At 39.1% G+C, this 17863-nt stretch overlaps 1 protein-coding gene across 26 annotated transcripts in view; it reads left to right on the top strand.

Moving 5' to 3' along the window:
* The window catches only part of PDE4DIP (phosphodiesterase 4D interacting protein), a 205597-nt gene that overhangs the window by 128117 nt on the left and 59617 nt on the right, over positions 1-17863 (top strand). For all 26 annotated transcript variants that reach the window (XM_032420209.1, XM_032420203.1, XM_032420405.1 and 23 more), the window contains 11 exons: positions 5742-5873; positions 6840-6959; positions 7180-7272; positions 7413-7625; positions 8491-8649; positions 9547-9660; positions 9845-9982; positions 10884-11063; positions 12236-12430; positions 15344-15508; positions 15681-15762. In XM_032420209.1, coding sequence (XP_032276100.1) covers positions 5742-5873; positions 6840-6959; positions 7180-7272; positions 7413-7625; positions 8491-8649; positions 9547-9660; positions 9845-9982; positions 10884-11063; positions 12236-12430; positions 15344-15508; positions 15681-15762 — 1591 coding nt within the window. The remainder of the gene's footprint in view (positions 1-5741; positions 5874-6839; positions 6960-7179; positions 7273-7412; positions 7626-8490; positions 8650-9546; positions 9661-9844; positions 9983-10883; positions 11064-12235; positions 12431-15343; positions 15509-15680; positions 15763-17863) is intronic.

The following is a 17863-nucleotide window of genomic DNA, read 5'->3' as shown; positions in this document are numbered from 1 at the left end:
TAAAATGTTTAGAATGCCTAATTCTCCATACTTCTTTTCTTTTGCTTCCTTTTCTTTCAGTGGAGCTTCACGGTTGAATTTGGGTTTTAACAGTATTTCTGCAACCAGACATAGATGTCACAAATTAAACATGGTGTTTTCATATTAGGATCTACAAATAGTCTGGACAGGGTAGATGGCAGATAAACCCTTTTCCCCCTCAAATATGGCCAATATTGTAGAAAGGTAAGGAAAATTAGGAAATTACAAGCAAAACAAGAGTTTGTTTCTCCACACTTAATTAAAAATACTATCATTTGGTGCTTGGATTCAACAAATTTTGCGATTGGGAAGGATTTTAAAGACTGTCTCATGCAGCATTTCAATTTAGAGGAAAGCTCGTGGTTTAAATAACTTAGGCAGAGTCAAAGATTCTTAACCATTCTCAGCCAAAACCTTTTTATTATTCTGTATATGAAATCACATTTCCTGATGTACGTTGAATTAAATAAAACTTACTTTAAATAAAGAACCTTCTTTCTGTAACCTAAAGATTCCAAGGAGATTCTTTAGGGATTCAGTGAAGAAAATTGTCATCCTAATGAGCACATTTAAACTATAGTAGCTGCACCTTTAGATCAAGTTTGCTTTGCTTCATTAAATTTGGACACTGGAAAAAAATAGACCTTTAAAACTGTAGTGTGTGATCTTTCTGCTGTCACTTGGCTTACATTCTTTTTACTGTTTGTAGAGTAATAAAACATTGAGAGGAGGGAGAAAACATTCAGCTTAAAGAATAATGGCATTTAATTGCTGTGCCATTTTCTCCAATAATTAAGGATGTGGGGGGAAATAGATTAAATTGGGCTCAGAGTGTTTGTAAATAAAATCTGTATTGGGGGCCTGTGATCTGTTGTTTAAATCTGGTTGACTTTTAAGCTCCTTAAGGCCTGTTGTGCTTTATGTCTGAACCGAGCTAACTGGGACAAAGGCAGACTGGTTTTTGTCTGTTTCTCTGAATAAATGTGGAAAGAGTAGAAATCAATGTAAATTAGTTTTGGTACTTCTGTTTTTAGGTTGTAGAAAGAAAAAACCATGAAAGAAAAAATTTTTTCTTTAGTTACAAATACAAAGAAAATACAAATGAAAAATACAAAGAAAAGCTCCCATCCTAAAGAGCAAGATTGTTCTGTAAGGTCATTTTGATTCCTTTGTTTAATCCTCCACATACCTATTCTATACACTATTAAATGTCATCTTCAGAGTTCCTTCTGATTGCTTTTTTCTTTCTCTTCTTTCTTTTTTTAAGATTTTATTTATTTATTTCACAGAGAGAGAGCACAAGCAGGGGGAGCAGCAGAGGGAGAGCGAGAAGCAGGCTCCCCGCTGAGTAGGGAGCCCGATGCGGGGCTTGATGCGATGCGGGGCTTGATGCGGTGCTCGATGCGGTGCTCGATGCGGTGCTCGATCCCAGGACCCTGGGATCATGACCTGAGCCGAAGGCAGACGCCTAACGACTGAGCCACGCAGGCGCCCCTTCTATATTAAAGAAAAATAGCAACAGTGTAGTACTCCTGCTTACTAATTTTCTGGCATTATGCACATTGACTTATTTGCTTTCCATAGAACTTATGCTTGAAAACCCGAGGTTGTTTAAATATCTAAAGAAAGATATTGAAGCCTTATTCTAGCTGGTAATTTCCTTTATTGTGTGGCCCTGAACTAGAAGACATGATAGGAGGGGTGTGGTCGCTTAGTAAACATCAATTCAGCTCGGGCTCATGTGCAATTTCCTTTTCTATCTGAATTCACAGAGCAGGAGATCTTTGCTCTAAACCTTGCAACACCAGGGTCTGCCCCTGTGTGGCTATGGAATATTTATCCCTCTCACAGTTTAGCTACATAACCTAGATCAGGCCCTTTGGAAGGTGTAGGCATTAGATGCTGCTCAAAGATTAGGCCTTTAATTTTATGCTGGTTGATAGCCCTTTTGTATCTCCCATTATTAACAATAGGATAGAAAACCACAGCAGTTCCAGATCTAAGACTTGCTGTTGTGAGGACTAGGAAGTGCCAAGAAAAATGCTGTTAACACAGAAGATCTAAACTGCCTTTTTAGGCTAAAGGTCTTATTTTATGCAACATCGGGACTGGAAGCAATTCTCTTTTCTGATGCTGGGAAGCTTTTGTCCTAAATGAGTCAAAGACAGTTTAATTTAAAATTACATTAGTATTGTAACATGATTTTAGTAACCTGTAGTCTGGCAATTAGCCCTGATTCAGCCAAATTGAGTATTACTGATTTCAGGTTTTATAAAATTGTCGTAGGAATTACTGGTTTATGTACTTGATATTTCTCAAGAATTCATTCTGAGCTATTAACTCAGGGGACTTTGCTAAGTGGTCTTTTGGCAGACAGACTGCTGTCTGAAAGGACATTTTTCTGAGATGTTCAATAATAAGGTGTTATAAATAAAGACAAAACAAACATCTTCCAGCCTTTAGGTCAGTACATTACATTTACAGATTTAGAGATTTCCTGCGATTATTAATGCCAAGATGGGTTCAGATTAAATCACATTCATCATGTACTATTCTGTGGCATTCTTTGGGTTTAAAGTTGCTGTTGAAATGTCTTTGTTAAATATCTATCGATCTGGTTTTATTTCTAAAGAGCCACCGAAGGATTAGAGCATTGGACTGGGCATTAGGAGACAGGCCTGTTTTTATTTGTGTTTTTTTTTTGTTCTTGTTCTCTTATTAAACAGAAACTTTTAGTCCCTACAATATTCCAGGCAATATGGTAGCCAGTGGGTTTATAGAGATTGAAAGATACATTCCCAGTTTCAGTGCATCTGGTTTAACTGGACCCTTTTCCTGATTTCCTGTGTAGCTTTAGACATTCCTTATCTTCTCTAAGTCTCCGTTTCTTCCAATGTATGATGGGATTAGACCAGATAGTTAGTCTATAAAGTTTCCTTCACAGCTCTGAGATTCTTTGGTTTAAAGTGAATAGGGGCACCTGGGTGGCTCAGTCTGTTGGGCGTCTGCCTTCAGCTCAGGTCATGATCTCGGGGTCCTGGGATTAAGCCCCACATCATGCTCTCTGCCAGTGGGGAGTCTGCTTTTCTCCTTCCCACTCTACCTCTGTGCTCCCGCTCTCTCTCTCTCTTTCTCAAATAAAGTCTTTTAAATAAAATAAAGTGAATAAATAGGACCACCTTCCCTGCCATTTTAAACTTCAAGCTATTTTCTTGAATTCTGCTTGTTATGGTTTAAATTTGAAAAATATTTATAATAGATATCACTGGAAAGGTGTTTTACAGTGAGGAACTGAGAAGCCGAGTTTTGTAGAGAATGTTTTATCATTAAATAGATGATAAAATTATTTCTTTATCAGAATTGTTGTGAATATCTGTTCATGCAGTTACTTCTCCCATGGCGTGACATAATTCACAGTGCTTCAGGGCAAGGCTGCCTGTTTACCCACAGCAACAAATATCTCAGTTTTTCTAGGAGTCATCTTTGCTTCTTTTGTTTTTCTCCCTCTCCAGCCCTGTTGACTCTCCTTTCAAAACATGTCCAAATAGATCTATTCCTCTCCCCCTCCATTCCTACCACTATCATCCCAGCCACTATTCTCTTTCACCTACAGTACTGAAGCAGTCTCCTGTGTGGTCTCCCTGCTCCTGCTGGCCTCCCCCGTCCAATCACCACAGCTATAGTGATCTTTTTAAAATATAAATACAATTGCATTACTTTTCTTTTTTAAAAACACTGCAGTCCATTCTCATTTCAATGAGAATGCACTCCAGCTTCTTTAACCCTGCTGTAGAAGCTCTGTACGACCTGGCCCCTGGCTTCCTCTCTTCTGTGCTCAGTACGCCTTAGCCCTGTGCTAGCCAGCAAGGTAGCCCCCAGGCTTATGTGGCTGTTGAGCACTTGAAATGCGGCTAGCCTGAATTGAGATATGCTGTGTGTATAAAGTACACCCCGAATTTCAGAGACTGAGTATGAAGGAAAGTAAAATACTTTGTGGATAATTTTTATATTGAATGCCTGTCTATGATAATTCTTTGGGTATAATATATTGGCTCAGATCAAATATTTTATTGAAATTGAGTTCATCTATGTTTTACTTTAGTCAGTGAAGGTACTACAAAATTTTAAATTGCATACATGGCTCACATTATATTTCTGTCAGAAGTGCTACTCTAACCACGTAGACCTTTCTGTCCTGGGCTCATAACCACTGTCAGCCTTTTTCATTAGCTGTTCCTTCTGCCTAGATTGTTCTACAGGATTGGCTTTCTGTCCTGCAGGTCTCCATTTAACCAGTTTAAAGTAGCTGGTCAACCAACATAGAGTAACTTTGCCACTCTATAATGCTTTTCTGTTTTACAACATAGGGTGTGTCACTATCTGGTGTTTTGTGTATTTCCTTATTCCTTTATTATACAGCTCCTCACTCCCAACTCCTACAGTGCTTTGCATATTATGATACTTAACAGATGTTTTAAAAAATTGATAAATAGCATTGGAAGAATAAAAAACTTTTTTTTTCTGAAAGCTTTATACTTTCAGTCAGTTGCTGGCAGGAAAGGATTTAAGGGAAGCTCTAATCCCACTGCCTAGAAGGTGTTAGAGTTTCAAAGTGTGAGGGAAAGGGAAAATGAACAGCAGTTGCCTTTTTCTCTTCCTAATGGATTTATATTTTTCCTAATTGGAATGGGTGTGGGGGGTGAGTAGGAAGGGTCAGGGAGAAAGAAGATGGATTTTAATGCCACAGTGAATTCCTAGTTTTATTTTAGTACCCTTAGCTCATAATGAATGTTAGGTCCAGTTCAGTAAGTTTATCTTAGCCTGATTTATTGTTACATTATATAAACAATACGTGTTTTTTTTCCTCCTGAATCTTTTTGGTGACTTGATATTCCTATAAACATACCTCCTTCCCAAACCATTATGGATTTTGAAATTTATTTTTAATTTTTTTTACTTTTTATTTCAAAATCATTTTTAATTTATAGAAAAGTCATGAGAGAAATACAAAGAACTCTCAGATTCACAGATTGCTAACATTTATCCAGATTCACCAATTACTAATATTTTGCTACATTTGCTGTTTCACTCCCACTGTCTATATAGACACATTATTTTCTTTATTCCTGAACCATCTAAGAATTAGTTGTAGATATTATGAGTCTTTATACTAAATAAGCATATATTTCCTAAAGACAATAACATCTCTTATATAACTATAGTATAATTACCAAATTGAGGAAATACAGTATTGATAAATATTATACTGTATAGTCCATATTCAAAATCTGCCCATTTTTCCAATAATGTGAACGGGCATAGTCGAAATGTACCTTTTCTAGCTCTTAGGGCTGGTAGAGGTTTGATTATTGAATTCCCTGATTAGAAATAGGATAAAGTACATATTTGGTCATCTTAAGCATTTTCTTTTTTCAATCCTCTCTTCTGTTTAAACTATGAATTATTTGCTTTAACTGAATATGTAGTGTTTGTGTGAGTTCACAGGGAAAGATAGGGAGGGGAGCAGGGGGGTATCATAAGGGTGGAAGTAAATCAGTACTCAATAAGGAACAGGACTGTCTTCAGGAATTTGTACTGATAATTGATGTAACAATTCTGGTTTTCTAAGTCTCTGCCAAAAGATGCCAGAGACATTTGAAGATAAAATGTATTGTTGGCTACATTTAACTCAACTTACTTGTCTTGCTGCTTCTTCCAAGCCTGTGACTGAAGAGTTACTCAAACAACAAAAGCTGAATTCAGATGAGACCATTATAACTCAGCAGTCTGTATCTGATTCCCACTTGGCAGAACTCCAGGAAAAAATCCAGCAAACAGAGGCCACCAACAAGGTATGATCAGTCCAGGCCCTTGGAGATCATAGGGCTTCCTGAGGATGTGACTGGCTCTAGCTGAGGCTTAACCTCTCTGAGTAGGACTTGGGAGATGGATACTCTGTATTCCTGTTGCTCTAAGGAATATTTTTGATTAAAAATGTAGTTCTTTCCTTTCTTTATCTCTCATCAAGATTTTAGCTTGCTCTGCACAGATCAGAATTTCTGGTGCCTTTTAGATCTGTAATTAAAACTTGAATGTAGTCTTTAACTCTATAAGGCACCAAGATAGGAGGTTTATGCTTTGGTTTTAGCTTAACTTCTTACCCCTTTAGAGCCCAAGGAGTCTAACATTTGCTTAGAAGAAAATTTTATCAATGCCCACAATTTGAATGCTGAGCTTCTGGCCAGATGTACTCTTGTAGTGTTCCGTCCTGTCCTAGATAGCAGAGCTCCTTGGTCTTTGTATAAAGGATCCACAGTGAGGGGCACCTGGGTGGCTCAGTCAGTTAAGCGTCTGGCTCTTGATTTCAGCTCAGGTCATGATCTCAGGGTGGTGAGATCGAGCGCCTCAATGGGCTCTGTGCTTGGTAGTAGCCTGCTTAAGATTCTCTTCCTGCCCCTACCCCCACCCTACGTCTGCAAGTGCGCACGCGCGCGCACTCTCTCTTTCTCAAAAAAAAAAAAAAATTAGAATCCACAGTGATTCATGTGGACAAGTGCCCAGTACAGCTGCCCATTACAGAGAAAGCACAGTACATGAGAATTGAAGCAACTGAATATTGAATGAAGTATTTTATATTTCGTGCTACTTTGTCTTAATGAATGATTTAGGGCTTTAAGGGTTACTATATGTGAGGAAAAATTAACAAGGTAATATTCTCTAGGAAACCCTTTAAACCTAGATTTGAGGAAGGACTTTCTAGTTGATTTAGAGGTTAAAAGAAATTGACCTAACAAACTGTTTTTCTTTGCCGAATTCAGATTCTTCAAGAGAAACTGAATGAAATGAGCTGTGAACTCAAGTCTGCTCAGGAGTCATCTCAGAAGCAAGATGGTACAATTCAAAGCCTCAAGGAAACTCTGAAGAGCAGGGAAAATGAGGTAAATATTTGGTAGTCAGGGACCTGTGAGGAAATGATTTGTTCCATCAAAGTAGACACGTATTTCATATTTTGTAGAAACAGATTGTCAGACTAACAGATGTTAGCCTAGAGAAACCGTAGTGTAATCTAAATTGGTATTTCTAAAATCTGTACAGGTGAGATAATGGAATTTATTTTTAGTTTACTAATATGTTCGGTACTCCCTGTCTCATTTTCAGACCGAGGAGTTGTACCAGGTGATTGAAGGTCAAAATGACACAATGGCAAAGCTTCGAGAAATGCTGCACCAAAGTCAGCTTGGACAACTTCATGTATGTGAGGGTCACATAGGACAGGAGGCGAGACTCCAGTTGAGGAAGTGCCACGTTCAGTCACAGTTTTGATTTTGTTGGTCTTCTCAGCTGCTTGGTGCTTGCCCACCTTGTGATTTTGACTTTTCCTCTTTTTTCAGAACTCAGAGGGTACTTCCCCAGCTCAGCAACAGGTGGCCCTGCTTGATCTTCAGAGTGCTTTGTTCTACAGCCAGCTTGAAATACAGAAACTCCAGAGGGTAGTACGTCAAAAAGAACGCCAACTGGCTGATGCCAAACGATGTGTGCAATTCGTAGAGGCTGCCGCCCGTGAAAGAGAACAGCAGAAAGAGGCGTCTTGGAAACATAACCAGGTAAATCGGCAGTTGTTTCGTGGCCAGAGATGCTGACTTTGCCCTGATAATAACTTTTTATCGGGACAGTTTGTGTTGAATCCTTGAGTCACTTGCTTAATCGAAGTAATTCAGTTTGACGTTTATTGTCCTCATACCATGTGCCAGAGACTGGGCTGTGTTCTGAAAATACAAGAGTCAATATCACAGGCTCTTTCCTGTTAAGTTACTTGTAGTTTAGTATGAGACAGCCACATAAACAGAATTTTAGTGTAAATACTGAAATGAGGTAAAGGAGGTATGTTTGGGTCCTATTGGAATATATAGGAGGGGCTGAGGAAGGGAGGCAGGGAAAGCTTCATGGGGGAGGAGCTATCTGGGGTTATTCTTGAAGGGTGGGTAAAGATTAGCAAGACAGAATAGTGGGAAACAATAACCAAGGTCAAAGGAATGGCATGCACAATTAGCCACATCTTTTAAAAAAAAAATTCTTAGGTGGTTCCTTTATCTCGTTGCATTAGACCATATGCTGTCAATTTTTTTTTAAGATGTGAAAGGATGATAGAAATATTCTGTCCTTGAGCTTATCCAGGGTTACAGTGGGACAGAGTTCTGCTTAGTAGTTATATAGAGCTATCATTTTTAAACTAGAGAGTAAGTATTGAACTATATAATATGAAATTTACATCTTACTGCCATTCACAGTTCCCACAATTTCCCATATCCTATTTGATTCATGTATAATATTTCTAGAGTAATTGTAAGAATGGCACTTTCCTGCTACTTTATATTTTATTCTGTATGCCTTGAAAGTTTTAAGGCCTCACTATCTACTAACCAGGTGAAAATTTTAGATTGTTTGAAAAAGGGAATCTGTTTAATTCAGGAATTACGAAAAGCCTTGCAGCAGCTCCAGGGAGAATTGCAGAGTAAGAGCCAACAGCTTCGTACCCTGGAGACTGAAAAATACAATGAGATTAGAAACCATGAGCAACACATTCAGCACCTAAACCACAGTCTGAGTCACAAAGAGCAGCTGCTTCAGGTGAGTCTACGTAATGATTTTAACAGAAACTGGGCTCACAGAGCTCTGAAAGTTCTGTTCATGTAATCTCAGATTAGTCCACCTGTGTTGAGTACCGGTTACATGCAGAACATTGAGAGGTGGGAACCAGGAGGATTCAAAATAAGTAGAAAGTACAATTCATGAACCACAGTGCTAACCAGCAGGTGTAGGAAATAATAAATACAGACCTGAAAGACTTAAGCAATAAATATTTTGCAAGTAGTTATTAAACACCTCTGTGAACCAGATACTATGCTAGTGCTGGGAAGACAGAAGATATGACCACTGTTCTTAGTCTAGTAGGTGAAAACATCTGTATAGAAATTTCCAGTTACTTACATGATAAAATGAACGTCGGAGGGAAAATTTGGAACACTGAAGAAGACTGTGATCAGTCTCCTGCTCTAAGCTTCAGTCCTATTGAATCTCTTACATTCTGATGAGCATAGTTTTTTCATAGTGTGCATGTATTGTGCATACGTTTTCTCTCTGATAGAAATACCCCTACCTGCTCTTCACTTGGGAAACTCCCAGTACTGTAAGACTCAGAGCAAATGTAACCTCTTTTGTGAGATCTTTAGTGACACCTTCAGGCAGATTTAGACAGTGCATCTTGTATTCCCCAGTAGCTAGCTATGCAGACATACACACCCATACATACATAATGTGTATACACACACACACACACACACGTATACACATGTGTACAGTAGTTAACAATTTGTGTGTCTGTCTGTTATCTCTGCTAATCTGTGTTTTCCTTGAGAGTGATAACGTTTTGTTTTTTATCCTGAATAACAAATTGTTTAGCAAAGTGTAGAAATTCGATGCATATTGGATAAATGAATAAAGGGAAATATTTTTTGGTCTCATTAGGAATTTCGGGAGCTCCTGCAGTATCGAGATAAGTCGGACAAAACCCTTGAAGCAGATGAAATGTTGCTTGAGAAACTTCGGCAGAGAATACAAGATCGAGATGTTGCTTTAGAGGTACGCACCTTAGTTTTGTTTACGGCACTAGGGATTAGTCTATTCACATAGGTACTTAGAAATATGTGTCTACTTAATTTGCTGCTTTTTGGAGTTGGTCTTCCCTTCCTTTATATTTTTATTGAATAAGTGTGATCACAATAGTGAATCCTACGGAGCTTTAGGATCCTTACTTTCCTTGCAGCGGGCTATAGATGAAAAGTTCTCCACTCTGGAAGAGAAAGAAAAGGAACTGCGTCAACTTCATCTCGCCGTGCGAGAACGAGATCATGACTTAGAGAGATTGCGTGGTATTCTCTCTTCTAATGAAGCTACCATGCAGGTAAGAGCACAATCTGCCATGATTGTTATCTCTCTCCCACTTGGATGCTAAGCCTGAAGCATCGACCCTTTCCCTCATTTTCTGAAAACCAAGGTATTTGCTTTATAAGAAAAAAAAAATACGGAAACAACAAAAATAGTTATCCATCATTGTAGATTAGGAAGTGAGAAATGTTAGTACTTCTGCTGTGGACTTTGTAGGGGGAAGTAGTGAATATGGATTTCTAGACATCCTTTCTGATTTGTTTCTTTTTTTTTAAGATTTTCTTTACTTATTTGACAGAGAGAGAGCACAAGTAGGGGGAGCGGCAAGCAGAGGAAGAGGAAAAGTAGACTCCTCGCTGAGCCGGGAGTCCGATGTGGGGCTCGATCCCAGGACCCTGGGATCATGACCTGAGCTGAAGGCAGACGCTTAACGACTGAGCCACCCAGGGGCCCCTGATTTGTTTCTAATCCTTGTCAATATCTATATACTTTTACATAAACATTGCCAGGGTACAACTGTTATACTGTTGTTTTCTCATTAATATTACATGCATATTCTCGTATAGCCACAGTCAGACACTTGATTATTAATATTTACCGTGGGCTATTTTTGGATATGTATTTTAGAGCTTATATATTTAACCATCTTCCACTTCTTAAAGAAGTCCTTCGCTTCCTGTGTAGCATAGCCTGCCTCCTCAAAAATGCTTCATTTTTATTTCTCTAAACAAATTAGTTGAGAGTTTCTAAAACCAAAGAAAAGATTAGTATGGCATTGTTAGATTAGATACTAAGTTTTCTCCTTTTGCAAAAAATTGATACGTTAGGAGGTAATTTGAAGGTGGATCAAGTTTCTTATTTATCCTGGGGAGTGTGGGTGGTCCTTTGACTTGTCATTGCTTTCTCTGTTACTGTAGAGTATGGAGAGTCTCCTGAGGGCCAAAGGCCTGGAAGTAGAGCAGTTATCTGCCACCTGTCAAAACCTCCAATGGCTGAAAGAAGAAAGGGAAACCAAATTTAGCCGTTGGCAGAAGGAACAAGAGAGTATCATTCAGCAGTTACAGACATCTCTGCATGACAGGAACAAAGAAGTGGAGGCAAGACTTTAGCTAATTGGTTTAGTGGCAGTTGGTTTAGTGGCAGTTGGTTTAGTGATTATAGAATCTCAGTCTTGGATTGGGACTCTTTAGGTCTGGGGGGCCAGTGACCCAAGTCTTAAATTCCATCCTGTGCCTGGGCGAGTCATTGGCTTTCACTGGGACTTTTTTTCCTCTACCTCTAAGCTCAAGGTGACAATTATCTTTCTCAGTTAAGTCATGTGAGAATTAATGAGAACTAAAACATGCACCTATAATGTGATAGCCAACCTTTATTGTGATGGTGCTCACGCTTGTTAGGCACTGTTATAATTGCTTGATGAATGTTAACTCACTGAATCCTGACAAGTCTATGAGGTATATATTATTATCCTTCATTTACAGACAAGGGAACAGACTTCTGAAATGAAATAACTTGTCCAAAGTAACATAGTTAATAAATGACAGAGTCAGTAAGCTGCCCAGGCAGTGTGGTTCCACAGTTTTAACCACCATCTACAACCCCTCAGTATAGAAGTAGGAACTTCATCACCATGCTGAGAAATATAGGGCTCATTATTCTTTTAGAGCTTATTATTTTGTGTTTCCCCTACAAAAGTTATACTGGGGAGAAAATAAATACATGGACTGCGTGTCCATTCATCTTCATCTAATATTGATTATTATGTACCCTGAGCAAATAAGGAAAGGGCCTACTTCAGAAAACAATATGTAAGTTGCCATTATAAGTATTTTTCTGTATTGTTAGTGCTCATTCTTTGAGCATGTACTTACAGCCTTCTGTCTACCAGGACTGTGCGAGATGTGGGGAAACAGAAGTGAATAAAACATGATACTTGTTCTCCAGAATCTCATAGCTCTTTCTTCTATAACAGATTCTTTTTTTTTTTTTTTTAAGATTTTATTTATTTATTTGACAGAGAGAGCCACAGTGAGAGAGGCAAACAAGCAGGGGGGAGTACGGGGAGGGAGAAGCAGGCTTCCTGCAGAGCAGGGAGCCTGGTGCGGGCAGGGCTCAATCCCAGGACCCTGGGACCATGACCTGAGCTGAAGGCAGACGCTTAACGACTGAGCCACCCAGGCACCCCTCTATAACAGATTCTTATAAACCCCTTGATATGTAGTAGAGGGAATTCTTTCCCCCGGAACTTAGAGTGTCCCTTCTGTATTAGGATCTTAGTGCCACATTGCTGTGTAAGCTCGGACCAGGGCAGAGTGAGATAGCAGAGGACCTGTGCCGGCGCCTACAGCGAAAGGAAAGGATGCTGCAGGAACTGCTGAGCGATCGAAACAAGCAAGCAGTGGAACATGAAATCGAGATTCAAGGCCTGCTTCAGTCTCTGAGCACCAGGGAGCAGGAGAGCCAAGTAAGGACTAATGCGCAGACCAGAAGAGTGTCAGTGCATTGGTAGTCTGGGAATAGGGAGCGTTTGAACATTGTAGCGTGTATGTGTGTGTCATTTTGCAGTCCATTCTGTTAGGGGTTCTTCCTTTAGTCTGTTAACCTAGACTACGGTTTTACATTTGTCATCAGAGCATGCAAGATTTTTAGGCATTTTGCATTGAGAAGTGTGCCTAAGCAACACACGTACCCATTAACTTCATTCTGTACATTTTCTTTCCTTAATATTCTGATAATTTTGACAGAAGGGAATACAGGGTTCTGGAGTGTTTTGATTTTGATTCTAAATTCTCAAGACTCATGATATTTTCTATTTTTAGCCAAGTTACGGGAAAACTTACACTTGACATATTTTTTCTTAATTCTTATAAAATCTGAATTATCTTAAGAGGAAAAAAGATTGTGTTTTCTTCAAAGGCCATGATGAGAATAAATAATTTATAGTAACATGGGATATATTAATCTTACAATACTGGTACACAGGTATTTCAAAAGTCAATTTTTTTTTTTAAGAGATTTTACTTTTTTTTAAGATTTTATCTATTAGAGAGAGAGCATGATCTGGGGGAGGGGCAGAGGGAAAGGGAGAAGCAGACTCCCTGCTGAGCCGGGAGCTCTCTCCTAGGACCCCAGGATCATGACCTGAGCCAAAGGCAGACACTTAACTGACTCAGCCACCCAGGCGTCCCTCAAAAGTCAATTCTTAATTTATCCCCATTCCCAGGTATCTTTGTCCTCAAGGCTAGAGATGGGTGCTGCATTTCAGGGACCAGTCGCTCACAGTCGCCCCCAGCCAGTTTCAGGGAGGACTGGATTCTTATCATTTGCCTTTGTTATTTGACCATAATATTCTCTAATGCTTCCTTATATCATGGGATGGTTATAATCCTCTTTTCTAATCCTCAGGCCCACTGAAGTGAATATACATTTCCTTAGAAACATTCTGCCATGAGCTGCAGAAATTGCTTCTAGAGAAGACCTAACAAAATCACTGAATTATTTAAGTCTTTGGCAGGAGGCTAACAGAAGTCTTTATATGAGTGTTCTTTTTAACCCCTTTGTAACTTGAATTAGTTTATTTCACCTCAGAAAGAAATATTATACACTCCTGATAGTAAAAAAGTAGAAGCTAGCAGATGACTAAATTACAAAAAATTGATTTAACTCAAGAAAAAGAGTAGTGGTTGTATTCTAGATCTGCTTTTTAAATTTTATATGGAGGAGAAATTCCCCCTGGATTGCTTTTTAGAAACACAGATTCCTAGGCTTACTCCTGGGGACAGAAATTAGGAGGTATAGATAGGACTCGAGAATTTGCATTTCTTACAAGCTTTCAGGTGATGGTGATGCTGCCAGTCCACAAGCCACACTTGGAGGACCATTGCTAAAAACAACACTGCTAGGAAGAGAATACCAAGCCAGATAGATCATACATACATATACAGAAGAGATCTTGTATATTATTTATTATGTTTTTTCCCATAGTAACTTCTGCAGATTTTTATTCAGGCAAACTTATAATGTAGTGTTAACCTCTAAGATGGTTATGTCCAAATCCTTAAAAAGCCCAAATTTTACTTACTAAAAATGTAAGGTTATTCTTTTATTTACCTTGGAAATTATGACAAGAGCTCAGTTTCTCATTAAAACAGTAGTAATTGTCCCCAGTTGATGCTGATACAGCTAATACAGTACTGATTCATCATCTTTTACCCCCAGTAATTTTAGTCTGAGTTTATTGTTTCCAGATTTTCTGATTAAATGCAGACTTCCTATGTGGTAATGGTCACATAATGTTCTAGATCTTTTCCTTATTGCGCCATCATCTGTCTTAGAAAACTGGGATTTGAAATTAAATAAAGTGGGTTTGGTGGTTTTGAGGTTCAGATTCTCCTGATTATATGGCCTGATAAAAATGTTTCCGGGTATATTGATTCACTCAGTAAATATGCATTGAGTGCCTACTATGTGCCAGACACTGTTCTGGGTGCTTGTGATTCAGTGCTGAAGAAAACATCGTAGAGCCTGCCCTTAGCAAACTTACATAGACAGTGAACATATATCAGATAATGGTAAGTGCATTGTAAAAACTTAGCAGGACAAAGAGAACTGGGAGTAGAGAAAAGAGGTCTGTTTTAGATAAGATATGCAGAGGAGGCCAATCCGGTAAGGTATCAGTAGGCAAAGATGTAAAGGGAGCAAACCAAACGAATGTTTGGGTAAAGAACATCCAGGCCAAAGGCACATGTATCCCAGAGTAAAGGACATCTGCTATCCCACTTCAAACCAGAATCTTAATACCTCAGCCTGATCAAGTTCTGGCAGAGCCAATTTCAGGTTGTTTGATCTGTAACAGATGTGTTATATTCAGCTTTTCCAATGTTCTTTACCTGAGAGACTTTCTTTCCACTCATCAGCTGTTTTTCCCTGTAAACTGAAAGCAAGGAAACTATTTTGGGGGGCCCCCACTGGCTTTTCATGAACAGTTGACTTTTTTTATTGTTATGTTAATCCCCATACATTACATCATTAGTTTTAGATATAGTGTTCCATGATTCATTGTCTGTGCATAACACCCAGTGCTCCATGCAGAACGTGCCCTCCCCAATACCCATCACCAGGCTAACCCATCCTCCCACCCCCCTCCCCTCTAGAACCCTCAGTTTGTTTTTCAGAGTCCATCGTCTCTCATGGTTCTTCTCCCCCTCCGATTTCCCCCCCTTCATTCTTCCCCTCCTGCTACATTCTTCTTTTTCTTTTTTCCTTTCTTAACATATATTGCATTATTATGAACAGTTGACTTTTAACGAATAACTTCAGAGCACAAATTTTGTTTTCTAGAGTATCTTTTTAATGGTATGTGTGATTTCCTTACTAGGCCACTGCAGAGAAGATGGTACAAGCCCTGATGGAAAGAAATTCGGAATTACAGGCCCTGCGCCAGTATTTAGGAGGGAAAGACTTCATGTCCCAAGCACTCATCTCTAACCAACCCACCGAAGTTACCTCCAGCAGCCCCCATCTTAGAGAGCAGACTGACCAAGTAAGAATTACATGCTTGTATAGATGTTCATGCCAACTGCCTTTTTTTTGTGTGTCTGAGGCATGAGTTTGATCATTTTAATACCAAATTGTGTGAGGACATTCCAGGTCCTTGTCATTATGATCATGGTTCCTGTAACCTTTCTAAATCCCCTGACTCTTCCAATTTTTAGGGTTCAGTTCATATACCCTCCAAAGATGATAGCATTTCGTTGACTGCCAAAGGGGATACCAGTATACCCAGGTCCTCATTAGGTAAGTATCAAATTTAATTTCACTAAGGAATCTTCTGTCTTTTCTTTCTGTAACTCTGTTAATAGGTTTGGCCAGGACTCTCTTTTCCTACCTTAATGGAAAAAAATAAGTTTAGATTCCCCCTGAAAGGCTGAAGACCTGTCTATTCTAGAAAGAACTACCCTTATTGTGTTGAATTGAGACTATTGTTCTGGGTACAGTTTGGCTCAGGGAAACTGCCTCCTGATTATTCTTTCCAGATAGCTTTTCAGGGGTTCAGAAATGCAGGAGGTGTGTTTCCAAGCCTACACAACAGGACAATGGGGCTGACACCTTCTCTTGGGTATCTTACAAGCAGGCCGAGGCTACTCACAGTAACTTGACATAACCTGCATTACAGTGTTGGGAGGGGGAGGCAGTGTACGTTAAGTTAGTTGCCAAGATCACAACCATCTAAGAGACAGTTGTAGGCCTTGAACTCCCTAAAAACAAATGAATTCTGTGAAGAGTAGGAACAAAACTTAAATGAGTGCTGGGGATTAGAGTCTCTGACTTTCACAGAGCAAAGGGTTGGGATCTAGGGTAGCTTCAAGGAAGAGATTTACCCAGTGAGTTGTAGAAATAGGGGCTCACCATCATCAATGAAGTGGTAATTATAATGCTATAAGAAAGGTTGTGGACTTGAAGAATTAACTTATGATTTTTTAAATGATATTAAAGAATGTAAGGGGGTGCCTGGGTGGCTCAGTCAGTTAAGCATCCAACTCTTGATTTCAGCTCAGGTCTTGATCTCGGGGTCGTGAGTTCAAGCCCCATGTTGGGCTCCATGCTGGGCTGGGCATGGAGCTACTTTTAAAAAAAAGAAAGGAAAAGAATGTAAAAAGTTTGTGTCTGTGTTACAGTGTAAGGTATTAATGGAATTCCATAGGTAAGTCATGCAACTAGTTATTTTTTTGTAGGAAAACTTTGTCAAAGAGTAAGGAATGCTTGATTTGTTTAATTTACTCCCTATTTACCTTTTTTCAAAAAAGTACCTCTCTCTAATTTTTTATTTTGCAAATTTCAAACTTCTAGAAAAGTGGCAAAAATCCTGCAGTGAATACACATACAGACTTTTATTAAGATTCACCATCTATTAACATTTTGCAACATTTGCGTTATTTCTTCACATGTACATGCACAGATGGGATGTTTTTTCTAAGCCTTTTAAAAATTACTTAGATATCATGACACTTCATTTCTAAATACTTCATTATGTATTTCCTAAAAGCAAGGGCATTCTCCTACATAACTACAGTATAACGATCACATTCAGGAAATTTAACCTTGGTATAGTCCTGGTACAGTTCATATCCAAGTTCCCGTTGTCCCAGGAACATTCCCGGTGGTTGGGTCTCCCTCTCCAGGACCATGCATGCATTTAGTTGTCATGTCTCGTTAGTCTCCTTTAGTCTAGAACAGTTTTCTAGCCTTTTTTGGTCTTTTTTGACATTGGCATATTTGAAAACTCTGGGCCAGCGAATGGCCTTCAATCTGGCTCTGATTGTTTCCTCATGGTTCGATTCAAGTTAAACATTTTCGGCAAGAATACTACAAGGGTGAGGTCTTTCTCAGTGCACCACATCAGGAGCACATGATAGCAGTTTGTATTTTTCCTTAGTTAAGATTGTATCTGCCAGACCTCTACACGTCTCCCTTTGTGTTGGTGACCTGCCGCCCAACACCCTGAGAGGTTGACCGTCTCCCCACAGCCACTCACCCAGGGCTCCTAGCATACTCTCAGCCTTGCCCGAAGCAGTGATTACGTTGGTAGTTTAAAAAAGTGATTTCTATTTCTAAAATTTCTTCCTTGTGTATTAGCACCTGTTCTTTCATAAAGAGCTGCCCTTTCCTTATTCTCCCCCACTCCATTTTTTTTTTATATCAATGTGTTCTAATGGATTCTTTTTTTTAAAAAAAATCATTTTATTATCTGTTTCTGTCATTATTCCATTTGATGCCCAAATTACCCCCGATTTGGCCAGTTGGAGCCCCTTCAGGCTGCTCCTCTGTCCTTTTGATATGTCACCATCAGTTTTTCAGCATTTCCACACTTTCCGGCACAATAAGATGTTCCGTGATC

This window comes from Phoca vitulina, unplaced genomic scaffold (assembly GCF_004348235.1).
Source record: "Phoca vitulina isolate PV1807 unplaced genomic scaffold, GSC_HSeal_1.0 scaffold2, whole genome shotgun sequence".
In the NCBI taxonomy this organism is placed as follows: domain Eukaryota; kingdom Metazoa; phylum Chordata; class Mammalia; order Carnivora; family Phocidae; genus Phoca; species Phoca vitulina.
Note: the sequence above shows the minus strand (reverse complement) of the source record. Positions and strands in the feature narration are given on the sequence as shown.